Genomic DNA, 14,998 nt, shown 5'->3' with positions numbered 1-14,998 from the left:
TTCTTGTGCTGGCTCTTTTATGATGAAGACTATTGAATTCAAATGGGATTTATTGGAAAGAATTAAACACAACTCTGAATATTGGGATCTCGGCGAAGGTAAGGAGTCAGGTATGACACCTAAGTATGATTGTGTTTAATCTTTTATGGATACCGATGTTTTCCGTAAATTTAGCACTAAATATGGACATGACTCTGACATAGTAGCTTCCTTTTGTGAATCCTTTGCTGCTCATATAGATCTCCCTAAGGAGAAGTGGTTTAAATATCATCCTCCCATAGAAGTAAAAGTAGATGCACCTATTAAAGTTGAAGAAAAGACTGTCACTTATAATGATCCTATTGTTCCTACTTCTTATGTTGAGAAACCACCTTTCCCTATTAGAATAACAGATCATGCTAAAGCTTCAACTATGGTCCGTAAAAGCAATATTAGAACTTATACACCTCCTGAGCAAATTAAAGTTGAACCTAATATTGCTATTGTTAAAGATCTCTTGTCTGATAATATTGATGGGCATGTTATTTATTTCTGTGATGAAACTGCTAGAATTGCTAAACCTTGTGCTAAAGATAAACATAGACCTGTGGTAGGCATGCCTGTTATTTCTGTTAAAATAGGAGATCATTGTTATCATGGCTTATGTGATATGGGTGCTAGTGCTAGTGCAATACCTTTTTACTTATACAAAGAAATTATGCATGATATTGCACCTGCTGAGATGGAAGATATTGATATCACAATTAAACTTGCCAATAGAGATACTATTTCACCCATGGGAATTGTTAGAGATGTTGAAGTCTTGTGTGGGGAAACTAAATATCCTGCTGATTTTCTTGTTCTTGGTTCCCCACAAGATAGCTTTTGTCCCATTATATTTGGTAGACCCTTCTTAAACACTGTTAATGCTAGGATAGACTGCGAAAATGATGTTGTTACTATTGGTCTGGGTGATATGTCTCATGAGTTTAATTTCTCTAAATTTCGTAGACAACACCGTGAAGAGGAATTGCCTAGTAAGGATGAAATAATTGGTCTTGCTTCTATTGCCGTACCTCCTAGTGATCCTTTAGAACAATATTTGCTAGACCATGAAAATGCTATGTTTATGAATGAAAGAAGAGAAATAGATGAAGTATTCTTTAAACAGGAACCTATCCTGAAACACAATTTGCATGTTGAAATCCTAGGGGATCCTCCTCCACCCAAGGGTGATCCCGTGTTTGAGCTTAAACCGTTGCCTGATACTCTTAAATATGCTTATCTTGATGAGAAAAAGATATATCCTGTTATTATTAGTGCTAACCTTTCAGAGCATGAAGAAGAGAGATTATTGAAAACTCTAAAGAAGCACGGTGCTGCTATTGGATATACTCTTGATGATCTTAAGGGCATTAGTCCCACTCTATGTCAACATAAAATAAATTTGGAGAAAGATGCCAAGCCAGTTCGTGATCACCAACGACGGCTGAATCCTAAGATGAAAGAAGTGGTAAGAAAGGAAATACTAAAGCTCCTTGAGGCAGGTATAATTTATCCCGTTGCTGATAGCCAGTGGGTAAGTCCTGTCCATTGTGTCCCTAAGAAGGGAGGTATTACTGTCGTTCCTAATGATAAAGATGAATTGATCCCGCAAAGAATTATTACAGGTTATAGGATGGTAATTGATTTCCGCAAATTAAATAAAGCTACTAAAAAGGATTATTACCCCTTACCTTTTATCGATCAAATGCTAGAAAGATTATCCAAACATACACATTTTTGCTTTCTAGATGGCTATTCTGGTTTCTCTCAAATACCTGTGTCAGCCGATGATCAATCAAAGACCACTTTTACTTGCCCTTTTGGTACTTTTGCTTATAGACGTATGCCTTTTGGTTTATGTAATGCACCTGCTACCTTTCAAAGATGCATGATGGCTATATTCTCTGACTTTTGTGAAAAGATTTGTGAGGTTTTCATGGATTGTTTTTCCATCTATGGATCCTCTTTTGATGATTGCTTGAGCAACCTTGATCGAGTTTTGCAGAGATGTGAAGAAACTAATCTTGTCTTGAATTGGGAAAAGTGCCACTTTATGGTTAATGAAGGTGTCGTCTTGGTGCATGAAGTTTCTAAAAGAGGTATTGAAGTCGATAAAGCCAAGGTTGATGCTATTGAAAAGATGCCATGTCCCAAGGACATCAAAGGTATAAGAAGTTTCCTTGGTCACGCCGGTTTTTACACGAGGTTCATTAAGGATTTCTCAAAAATTTCTTGGCCTCTGACTAATTTATTACAAAAAGGTATACCATTTGTCTTTGATGATGATTGTGTAGAAGCATTTGAAATACTTAAGAAAGCATTGATCTCTGCACCTATTGTTCAGCCACCTGATTGGAATTTACCCTTTGAAATTATGTGTGATGCTAGTGATTATGCTGTAGGTGCTCTTCTAGGGAAAAGAGTTGATAAGAAATTAAATGTTATTCAATATGCTAGCAAAACTCTAGACAATGCCCAGAGAAATTATGCTACTACTGAGAAAGAATTCTTAGCAGTTGTATTTGCTTGTGATAAGTTCAGACCTTATATTGTTGATTCTAAAGTAACTATTCACACGGATCATGCTGCTATTAAATATCTTATGGAAAAGAAAGATGCTAAACCTAGACTTATTAGATGGGTTCTCTTGCTACAAGAATTTGATTTGCATATTGTTTATAGAAAGGGAGCTGAGAACCCAGTTGCAGACAACTTGTCTAGGTTAGAAAATGTTCTTGATGACACACTACCTAGTGATGATAGCTTTCCTGATGAACAACTAAATGTCATAAATGCTTCTCGTAGTACTCCGTGGTATGCTGATTATGCTAATTATATTGTTGCTAAATTCATACCACCTAGTTTCACATACCAGCAAAAGAAAAAGTTTTTCTATGATTTGAGACATTACTTTTGGGATGACCCACACCTTTATAAAGGAGTAGATGGTGTTATTAGACGTTGTGTACCTGAGCATGAATAGGAACAGATCTTACGCAAGTGTCACTCGGAGGCTTATGGAGGACACCACGCTGGAGATAGAACTGCACATAAGTTATTACAATCCCGTTTTTATTGGCCTACTCTCTTCAAGGATGCCCGTAAGTTTGTCTTGTCTTGTGATGAATGTCAAAGAATCGGTAATATTAGTAGACGTCAAGAAATGCCTATGAATTATTCACTTGTTATTTAACCATTTGATGTTTGGGGCTTTGATTATATGGGACCTTTTCCTGCCTCTAATGGATACACACATATTTTAGTTGTTGTTGATTACGTTACTAAGTGGGTAGAAGCTATTCCAACTAGTAGTGCTGATCATAACACTTCTATTAAAATGCTTAAAGAAGTTATTTTTCCGAGGTTTGGAGTACCTAGATATTTAATGACTCATGGTGGTTCACATTTTATTCATGGTGCTTTTCGTAAAATGCTTTCTAAGTATGATGTTAATCATAGAATTGCATCTCCTTGTCACCCACAGTCTAGTGGCCAAGTAGAATTGAGTAATAGAGAGCTCAAATTAATTTTGCAAAAGACTGTCAATAGATCTAGAAAGAATTGGTCCAAGAAACTTGATGATGCATTATGGGCCTACAGAACTGCATATAAAAATCCTATGGGTACGTCTCCGTATAAAATGGTTTATGGAAAAGCATGTCACTTACCTCTCGAACTAGAACATAAGGCTTATTGGGCTATTAAAGAGCTCAATTATGATTTCAAACTTGCCGGTGAGAAGAGGTTATTTGACATTAGCTCACTTGATGAATGGAGAACCCAAGCCTATGAAAATGCCAAGTTGTTTAAAGAAAAGGTTAAAAGATGGCATGACAAAAGAATACAAAAGCGTGAGTTTAATGTAGGTGATTATGTATTGCTATACAACTCTCGTTTAAGATTTTTTGCAGGAAAACTTCTCTCTAAATGGGAAGGCCCTTACGTTATCGAGGAGGTCTATCGTTCTGGTGCCACAAAAATCAACAACTTCGAAGGCACAGATCCGAAGGTGGTGAACGGTCAAAGAATCAAACATTATATCTCAGGTAATCCTATAAATGTTGAAACCAATGTTATTGAAACCGTAACCCTGGAGGAATAAATAAGGGACACTTTCCGGAACGTTTCAGAATCCGAAAAGGAATAGGTATGTGGTACGGTAAGTAAACCGACTCCAAAACAGTTTTTATGGCAATATTTCTCCGTTTTGGAATATTTAGAAAAATAGAAAAATAAGAAGCAGACCGGGAAGGACACGAGGCCTCCACGAGGGTGGAGGGCGCGCCCTACCCTACTGGGCGCGCCCCCCTACCTCGTGGGCACCTCGTGTGCTCTCCGGACTCCGTTTTCTTGCACGATACGTATTTTTGTCGGTAAAAATTCATTATATAATCTCCCGAAGGTTTTGACTCCTGTATCACGCAATTGTCCTCTGTTCTTGTTTCGAGCTATTTTCTGTCAGGGTTGTCAAGGCCAGGCATCATGTCGTCCCCCTCCTCCAACAATGGTGACAATGATGCTTGGCTAATGAAGATATAGCTGAAGAGGGAAGAACCCGTAGAGATCAACAAGGATGAAGGGATCAAGAAGGCCACGGAGGACCAAGTTCCGTCAGCAGGAGACACCCTTCAACTTGATCACAATCTTCTTACCCCAACTGAGATCGAACCTTTCAAGATGATTGAGTTAGCTCGCATACAAAACAAGTATCTCACACATGAAAAAAATTTATTGAAGGAGCATATCGTCGCACTCAAGGACATTATCCGCAAGTTGGAGGATCTCTTACGCTCGATGTGCGATTACCCATCATCAACAACTCCACCTTCTCCACCAGCAAAGGAGACATAATCACATGGGTATGGGCACTCCCCTTGGAAACTTCCAAGCTTGGGGGAGGTGCCCCGGTATCGTATCACCATCACACTCCTATCTTTACCATTTTTCTTAGTTCGATCCTTTTAGCAATATCTTGATCTAGTGGAATAAAGTTTTGGTATGATCTAGTTTTGAGTTTTGCTTTATGATCCCTCTATGTAATCGAGTCCGTGAGCTATATAATAAAGATTAGTGTTGAGTCAAGGGCTTGATTATCTTGCTATGATCTTGAGTGAATAAAAGAAAAGAGAAAAGAATAAAAAAGAAACAAAGAGATCATATTGATCTTATTGAGAGTAATGACTTCACATAGAAAGAGTATGATGATTAAAAATTGTTGAGAGTTGACAAACATAGCTTTGGTCATCGTTGCAATTAATAGGAAGTAATAAAGAAAGAGAGGTTTCACATATAAATATACTATCTTGGACATCTTTTATGATTGGGAGCACTCATTAAAATATGATATGCTAAAGAGTTGATGTTGGACAAGGAAGACAACGTAATGGGTTATGTTTTCTTATATCTGAGATAAAGTATATTGTCATGGATCATCCAACATGTTGAGCTTGCCTTTCCCCCCTCATGCTAGCCAAATTCTTTGCACCAAGTAGAGATACTACTTGTGCTTCCAAATACCCTTAAACCAGTTTTGCCATGAGAGTCCACCATATCTACCTATGGATTGAGTAAGATCCTTCAAGTAAGTTGTCATCGGTGCAAGCAATAAAAATTGCTCGTTAAATATGTATGATTGATTGGTGTGGAGGAAATAAGCTTACGATCTTGTGATGTGGAAGAAATAAAAGCGACGGACTGCATAATAAAGGTTCATATCACAAGTGGCAATATAAAGTGACGTTCTTTCGCATTAAGATTTTGTGCATCCAACCCTGAAAGCGCATGGCAACCTCTGCTTCCCTCTGCGAAGGGCCTATCTTTTATTATTATTTTCTACCTTATGCAAGAGTCATGGTGATCTTCACCTTTCCTTTTTATATTTTATCCTTTGGCAAGCACAGTGTGTTGGAGAGATCCTGATAGATATATGTAATTGGATGTGGGTTAGCATGAACTATTATTGTTGACATTACCCTTGAGGTAAAAGGTTGGGAGGCGAAACAATAAGCCCCTATCTTTCTCTGTGTCCGGTTGAAACTCCGTAACCACAAGTATTGCGTGAGTGTTAGCAATTATGAAAGACTAAATGATAGTTGAGTATGTGGACTTGCTAGAAAGCTCTGACATTGACTCTTTCTGATGTTATGATAAATTGCAATTGCCTCAATGACCGAGATTATAGTTTGTTAGTTCTCAATAAAGTTTCTGATTAATACTTTGCATTGTGAATAGATTATTACTTGAGCATAAGAAATCATATGACAATATCCATATATGTTGCTGTTATGAGAATAATCATGATGCCCTCATGTTCGTATTTTATTTTATCGACACCTCTACCTCTAAACATGTGGACATATTTATCGATATCGGCTTTCGCTTGAGGACAAGCCAGGTCTAAGCTTGGGGGAGTTGATACGTCCATTTTGCATCATGCTTTTATATCGATATTTATTGCATTATGGGCTGTTATTACACATTATGTCACAATACTTATGCCTATTCTCTCTTATTTTACAAGGTTTACATAAGGAGGGAGAATGCCGGCAGCTGGAATTCTGGGCTAGAAAAGGAGCAAATATTGGAGACCTATTATGCTTTATGTGTTTGGTTTTCTTTTTCTGATCCGGGACTATGTAATAATGCTGGTTTGGAACTCTTATGTGCTTTTGGGCATCTGGCACTGTGTGTCATGTGCAGGGGTGACTTGATTTTGTTATTCCTTTATGAATAATCTCTGTAGAAACTGGAATGTACTGTGCTGGAATGTCAGGGGTTTAAATTCCGAGGCTAGGCAAAGAGCTGTTAGACAAAAGATTGACGAAAGCCACTGTGCTATTGCCTGCCTGCAAGAAACTAAATGTGCTTCTTTTGATTCCCGAATGATTAAAAGCTTTTGCCCCAAGAGATTTGACAGCTTTGCTTTCTCTCCTTCCTTGGGGGCCTCTGGTGGAATTCTAGTTGTTTGGAACTCGTCTATATTTGGTGGGACATTATTGCAAGTCCAACAATTTGCAGTGGTAATTGAGTTTGTTTCTAGGCACAACAATGAGCGGTGGACTCTTGTGGTGGTTTATGGACCTTGTCAGGGGGACGCCAGGGATCATTTTGTACACTGGTTGTATCACCTGGACATTCCTGTGGATGAGAATTGGCTGTTATTGGGGGATTTTAATTTCTTACGGTCTATGGATAACAGGAATCTACCTGGTGGTGATTTGAATGACATGTTCATCTTTAATGAGATAATTGGACACCTCGGCCTTTTGGAGTTGCCCATCAAAGGCAGATCCTACACTTGGTCCAATATGCAGGATGATCCACTTCTTGAGCAGCTCGACTGGTTCTTCACTTCTGTTGATTGGATCTCTGATTATCCCATGACTGAGGTGCTACCTCTTGCTAGAACTGCTTCTGACCATGTGCCCTGTATGGTTACAATTAAAACTTCTATTCCCAAGTCTAATATCTTTAGGTTTGAGAACTATTGGTTGGAGTTGGAGGGTTTTATGGATTGTGTTGATTCCTCATGGCAGAAACAATCCAGAAAGGGCCATATTACTGCCAGGATAGCTGACAAATTTAAGTCCTTGAGAATGTGTCTCAAAAGGTGGCAGAAGAGCATTTCTAAACTGAAAACTCTAATTTGTAAATGCAATCGTGTTATCCTGCTCTTGGATGAGCTTGAGGAATACAGAACACTCTACAGACAGGAATCAAATTTCAGGATTGTGGTTAAATACCATGTTGAGAAATTGCTCCACCTTCAATGTCTTTATTGGAGGAAACGATGTACTATCAGATACATCAAAGTGGGTGGTGAGAACACCAAGTTCTTTCATGCTATGGCCACGGAGAGATACCGCAAAAATTCTATTGCTAGCTTAAAACTGCATGATGGTACGGTGGTGACTGATCATTCCCAAATGGAGGGTATTATCTGGGATTGTTTTAAAAACAGAATGGGTTCTTCCAGGGGAATTAACATGGGCTTTGATCTTTCTTCCCTTATTGAACCAGTTGTGGGATTGGATGCTCTCACTAAGCCTTTTGAGAAGGAGGAAATGGACTTGATTGTCAAGCACATGCCAGTTGATAAAGCTCCAGGTCCAGATGGTTTTAATGGTCTTTTCTTCAAAAGATGCTGGCACATAATTTCTCAGGATTTCTATGAACTGGCCCAGGCTTTCTTTCAGGGTTCTGCCCATCTGGAGAATATCTATGACTCTTACATAACTTTGGTGCCCAAGAAGCCCTCCCCTGAGGAGGTGGGTGACTACAGACCTATCTCTTTAACAGGAATGGGTCTTAAGTTTCTGTCTAAGATGGCAGCCAATAGGTTTCAAGAGGTGATTATGCAGTGTGTTCACAAGAACCAATATGGTTTCATAAAAAGTAGAACAATTCAGGATTGTATTGGGTGGACCTTTGAGTATTTGCACCAGTGCCACCAGTCCAAGAAACCTATTGTGGTTCTAAAGTAGGATTTTGAAAAGGCTTTTGACTCCCTTGAGCATGAGGCCATTGTGCAAATTTTGAGACATAAGGGCTTTAATGAGAAGTGGATCCTTTGGATGAAGCAGCTTCTCTCCACAGGTACCTCCTCTGTTCTGCTTAATGGTGTCCCTGGTAGGAAGTTCAGGTGCAAAAAGGGTGTTAGACAGGGTGATCCAGTCTCTCCTCTCCTGTTTGTCCTAGCTGCTGATCTTCTGCACACTGTAATTAATGACATGTTCAGAAGGGGCATTCTTCAGTTACCTATTCCTTGTCATGATCAGGATTACCCTCTAATTCAGTATGCTGATGATACTCTTATTATCTTGCCTGCTGACAAGGATCATCTTTTAGCTCTAAAGGATATGCTCAGGATCTTCTCTGAGTCCACTGGTCTGGATGTGAACTATCACAAATCCTTTATTATTCCCATCAATGTGGACTCTGCTGTCATGGCTGAATTAGCTTCTGCATTTCGCTGCCAGATTGGGAAATGCCTTTTACCTACCTTGGGTTGCCAGTGGGAACTACAAGGCCTAAAATGCTGGATTTTATGCCACTGGTTGATTGCATGGAGAGGAGAATGACAGCTAAGTTCATCTTTTCTGAATCAGGGGGAAAGGCTGCAGTTCCTTAATTCTGCTCTGTCATCTATGCCCATTTTCTTCTTGTGCAGTTTGGCTGTCCTATATGGAATTCTTAAACAATTGGAAAGAATCCAGAGGCAATGTCTCTGGAGGAGGAATAGGGGTCAGCCTGCACCCTCCCTAGCTGCTTGGGACCTCATTTGCAGGCCAAAAAAAGGGGAGGTCTTGGCATTCTCAACCTTGGTTCCCAGAACGTTGCACTTTTGATCAAACATGCAAATAATTTCCTTAATAAAAAGGATCTTCCTTGGGTTTCTTTAATTTGGGATACCTACTACCATAATAGGGCCCCTCAGGGAACTTCTGATTGTGGCTCATTCTGGTGGAAGGATATTTGCAAGGTCATGCATCATTTTAGGGAGTGTGCTTCGGTTCAGATTAATGCAGGGAACACTGCCCTCATGTGGTCAGATAACTTGCAGTTTGATGGCCAGGTCTCTAGCCTTCAGCTCAGATTTCCCAGGCTATACTCCTATGTTAAGGACCCCTGGGTTACTGTTATGGAATTCTTGGGCTCTTAGGACATTTTCCAACATTTCCACCTTCCTTTGTCCAGCCAGGCTTTTGATGAACTGACTATTCTCCAGTCCATGTTGGGTGGCCTTATTAGAGCACCTGGGTCCAAGGATATCTGGTTTTGGAAGGGCACTGCCAAGGGATACTCACCAAAGCTGTTTTACTCACATACTTTTGTCTCAGCTTCTTTCAACCCTTTGACAGCTTGGATCTGGAAGTCCTCTTGTACAATGAAAATCAAAGTTTTTGCTTGGATGCTTATTATGGACAGGTTGAACACCAAGGACATGGTGGACAGGAGGCATTGGCATTTGGAGGATGGAGTGAGCTGTGTCCTTTGCCCTTTGCAGACTAGGGAAACAAGGGATCATTTGTTTTTCAATTGCAACTTTAGTGTCAGAATTTGGAACTATCTTCAAATTGATTGGTCTTCTGGTGACTCCATGGCTCATTTGGTTCTTAATGCTAGCAGGAGTTTCAGGAAGCCCTTCTTCACTGAAGTGGTGTTCATTGCTTGCTGGAATATCTGGATCATCAGGAATGCTAAGGTCTTCAGACATGAGAGAGCCAGATTTAATAAATGGAGATCTGCTTTTATACATGACATCAGCTTAATGCAATATAGAGTGAAAGCTGCCTACAAAGATGATCTTCTACGCTGGATTTCATTCCTGCCACCTTGAGGCCATTAATATGTATTCTCTAACTTGTTTTTCTACTTCTTCCCCTAGATTCTTTGATTACCTCTTGTAATCCCCCTTTTTGTACTTGTACTGTATATATTTTCTCAATAAAGTTTTGATATGCTGTGGGGGTTTCCCCTACAGTTCCCAGTCAAAAAAAACTCCAAAAGTCCTGAAACTCCACGGAAGTTATTTTTGGAAGTAATAAAAAATACTGAGCGGAAGAAATACGTCAGGGGGGCCTCCACCTGTCCACGAGGGTGGGGGCACGCCCTACCCCCCTGGGCGCGCCCCCTGCCTCGTGGGCCCCCTGTTGGCCCTCCGGTGGCCATCTTCTGCTATATGAAGTCTTTCGTCCGAAGAAAAATCATAAGCAAGCTTTCGCGACAAGACTCTGCCGCCACGAGGCGGAACCTTGGCGGAACCAATCTAGGGCTCCGGCAGAGCTGTTCTGCCGGGGACACTTCCCTCCGGGAGGGGGAAATCATCGCCATCGTCATCACCAACGCTCCTCTCATCGGGAGAGGGCAATCTCCACCAACATCTTCACCAGCACCATCTCCTCTCAAACCCTAGTTCATCTCTTGTATCTAATTCTTGTCTCCAATACTGGGATTGGTACCTGTAGGTTGCTAGTAGTGTTGATTACTCCTTGTAGTTGATGCTAGTTGGTTTATTTGGTGGAAGATCATATGTTCAGATCCTATATGCATATTAATACTCCTCTAATTATGAACATGAATATGTTTTGTGAGTAGTTACGTTTGTTCCTGAGGACATGGGAGAAGTCTTGCTATTAGTAGTCATGTGAATTTGGTATTCGTTCGATATTTTGATGAGATGTATGTTGTCTATCCTCTAGTTGTGTTATGTGAACGTCGACTACATGACACTTCACCATTATTTGGGCCTAGAGGAAGGCATTGGGAAGTAATTAGTAGATGATGGGTTGCTATAGTGATAGAAGCTTAAACCCTAGTTTATGCGTTGCTTCGTAAGGGGCTGATTTGGATCCATATGTTTCATGCTATGGTTAGGTTTACCTTAATACTTTTGTTGTAGTTGCGGATGCTTGCAATAGAGGTTAATCATAAGTGGGATGCTTGTCCAAGTAAGGACAGCACCCAAGCACCAGTCCACCCACATATCAAATTATCAAAGTACCGAACGCGAATCATATGAACGTGATGAAAACTAGCTTGACGATAATTCCCATGTGTCCTCGGGAGCGCTTTTCCTTATATAAGAGTTTGTCCAGGCTTGTCCTTTGCTACAAAAAGGATTGGGCCACCTTGCTGCACTTTATTTACTTTTGTTACTTGTTGCTCATTACAAATTATCTTATCACAAAACTATCCGTTACCTACAATTTCAGTGCTTGCAGAGAATACCTTGCTGAAAACCGCTTATCATTTCCTTCTGCTCCTCGTTGGGTTCGACACTCTTACTTATCGAAAGGACTACGATAGATCCCCTATACTTGTGGGTCATCACGCCTTCCACGGATTGATAAACCTTAGGTCATCCACTTGAGGGAAATTTGCTACTGTCCTACAAACCTCTGCAGTTGGAGGCCCAACAACGTCTACAAGAAGAAGCTTGCGTAGTAGACATCACTCCTCCGAGTAGCTCGGGCACCTCGACCGTGACTCCCCTTAGTGCTCCTACGGAGTGGTTTTCCCTTCCTGCTACCCCCGTAGCCCCGATGCTCCAGCCTCATCCTACACCTGCCCCGGAGGGAGAGCCCTCGAGGAAGCGTCGTCATGTTACCCTTAACCCAGAGGTCTCGGTTAATGTCGTCAGTTCAGGATCCGAGTCCGCTTCAGGAGAGGACCCGGCAGCACCAGCAGAGCACTAGAGCATTCGAGTATCCGCAGTTGTCATGTTGATGTACAGATGTGGTCGTACGAGTCATGATGTCCCGTTTCATGTGTGAGAGTAGTCGAACTTATCATGGCGTTTATCTTTCATTTATGAGTCTATGTTTAATTATGTTGGAACTTTTTCTTATTCGCTGTGTTTCCTTCGATATTCCGTTTTCTTTTCTTTCGGGTTTTGTCGCTGGCTTTTCCCCACTATTTTGGATGTTGCTCATCTCGGTTGCGTTATCTTGGGAAAAACAAATAATAGAATGACACGGGGAGGCAGCTGCAGTAACACTTGTGAGGATGTCCCTGTTCGCCGTTCAGTACGACAGTCAGGGCACTCCCCCGAGCCGTACGATCCACCACTGCCTCCACCGGCAAATCCTCCCTCCACCGAGCAAATTTTACGCATGTTTGAGTAAAGAAGGAATAATGATCTGGTTGAATTATTAAAAAGTACAAGCTATGGTTGGGCAGAATGGAAATCAAAACGGTCACCACTCCAAACTGTCAGATTTTCAGAGAACCAAGCCTCCCAGTTTCAGTCAAGTTATTGATCCCTTGGAAGCAGACGATTGGTTACGAACTATTGAGAAAAAGCTTGAGATTGCTCATACTGAAGAGGATGACAAGGATCCGTTTGCTACGCATTATCTCGAAGGAGCTGCCGCTATATGGTGGGATGATGCGAAAGGCATGTGGCCTGCTGATGAAGAAATCACTTGGAAAAAATTCAAGGATCATTTTCGCAAATATCATATACCTGCTGGTATTATGATGGTCAAGCAGCGTGAATTCCTCGCGCTCATCCAAGGCAGCCAGTCTGTTAGTGAGTATCTGCATAAGTTCAATCACTTGGCCTGGTATTCCCTCTATGATGTGGCCGCAGAACAAAGAAAGATTTACAGATTTCTTGGAGGATTAAACCAGCACCTCCGGTGCACACTCAGTATGTTTGATTTCCCAGACTTCCAAACTCTGGTAAACAAGGCCCTCATTGCTAAAAGAGAGCACAAGCTTATACATGACAGCAAGACTACCCGTAATGATCACAAGCGCAAGTTCGAGCCTAGGAAGGATGGTCAACCAGTACAAAAGGCTCGTACTTGGCAGCACACTCAAGTAGAGTACAAGCCCAATTGGCAGCAGAATGTTAACAAAACCACTACCCAAGTCAAGAATGTCATAACCAACCCGGTGTGACAAGAATGCCAGCGCAACAATTCTTGTTTCAGTTGTGGGAAAACCGGACATTATGCCAGACACTGTCCCAAGAATGGCAAGGCAAATGCTCCATTTAGGCCACAAGTCAACCATATGGGGTCGTACCCTGTCAAGCGAACCATCAAAGGGCAAGTTCATCACCTCTCCGCAGACGAAGCCCAAGAGGATCCCAAAGTCGTCATTGGTATGTTTCCTGTTAATAACATACCTGCAATAATTTTATTATACTCTGGGGCTTCCCACTCTTTTATTTCATGGAGTTTTGTTGCCCAAAACAAATTTCCTTGTTCGCTTTTGAGAAAGAATATGCTGGTACAATCCCCGGAATCTTTGCTTAGAAGCAATCTGGTCTGCTGTACCTTGGAAATTGAGATCAACGGGGTCCGCTTTCCAACTTCCTTGATAATCATCGAGTCTCCCAAGTTGGACATTATTTTGGGAATGGATTGGTTAACCCAATACCAAGTATGCATTAACTGCGCGACCACAGAAGTCACCTTGACAAGTCAGGAAGGGCAGACTACAAAATTCTATGCCCGCAGAAGCATACCCAAGAAAGAAATAGTCTTCACCACAGTAGCTGAAGAATTGGGATTAATTCATGTGGTTAGTGAATTCCCGATGTATTCCTAGAGGAATTGCCAGGAATGCCGCCAGACCGAGAACTTGAGTTTGCAATTGATCTTGTGCCCGGGACCGCACCGTTATACAAGAAGTATTATCGGATTCCTTTGTCAGAATTAGTGGAGTTAAAGAAACAGCTTGATGGGATGCTCCAGAAAGGTTTATTCCGTCCAAGCTCTTCCCCATGGGGATCACCCGCAATATTCGTGGAGAAGAAGGATGGTAGTCTCCGTATGTGTGTGGATTACCGTCAGCTGAATGTTGTCACCATCAAAAAAATATCCACTGCCCAGGATTGACGATTTATTTGATCAACTCAGTGGGGCAAAAGTATTCTCCAAAACTGATTTAAGGACTGGATACCACCAACTCAAGATCAAAAAGGAAGATATTCCTAAGACCGCATTCACTACCCGATACGATCTTTATGAATATACCGTTATGTCCTTCGGCCTCACCAATGCCCCTGCTTTCTTCATGCACATGATCAACAAAGTATTCATGGATTTCTTGGATAAATTTGTGGTGGTCTTCATCGATGATATCCTTATATACTCAAAAAGTGAAGAAGAGCACAAGGGACACCTCAGAGCTGTCTGACAAAGACTCCGTGACCATCAGCTATACGCCAAATTTAGCAAATGCGAGTTTTGGCTCAACCAAGTTGGATTTCTTGGGCATGTGCTGTCAGCAGAAGGTATAGCCATGGATCCAAGTAAGGTGAAGGACATGCTTGATTAGCTGGCACCCACGACAGTATCCCAAATCCGGAGTTTCCTTGGATTAGTCGGGTACTACCGTCGTTTCATTGAAGGTTTCTCTAAGATTGCCAAGCCAATGATAGAGCTTCTCAAGAAAGATAAGAAATTTGAATGGACTGAGGACTATGAGGAAAGTTTCAATGAGCTGAAAATCAGACTGA

At 41.2% G+C, this 14,998-nt stretch overlaps 1 protein-coding gene across 1 annotated transcript; it reads left to right on the top strand.

Moving 5' to 3' along the window:
- Positions 1–12,693: 12,693 nt before the first annotated feature.
- LOC109741417 (uncharacterized) lies at positions 12,694–13,431 on the top strand. The gene has a single exon (XM_020300504.1). It carries the CDS (start codon positions 12,694–12,696, stop codon positions 13,429–13,431), a length of 738 nt encoding a protein of 245 aa, XP_020156093.1.
- The last annotated feature ends 1,567 nt before the right edge of the window (positions 13,432–14,998 follow it).

The sequence above is a fragment of the Aegilops tauschii genome, chromosome 5, assembly GCF_002575655.3.
Source record: "Aegilops tauschii subsp. strangulata cultivar AL8/78 chromosome 5, Aet v6.0, whole genome shotgun sequence".
NCBI classification, from domain to species: domain Eukaryota; kingdom Viridiplantae; phylum Streptophyta; class Magnoliopsida; order Poales; family Poaceae; genus Aegilops; species Aegilops tauschii.
This window is presented reverse-complemented; position numbering and strand designations above follow the sequence as displayed.

Excerpts from the sequence above, each read along its gene's own strand:
- LOC109741417 (XM_020300504.1), top strand. The coding sequence starts at position 12,694 with ATGGTTGGGCAGAATGGAAATCAAAACGGTCACCACTCCAAACTGTCA.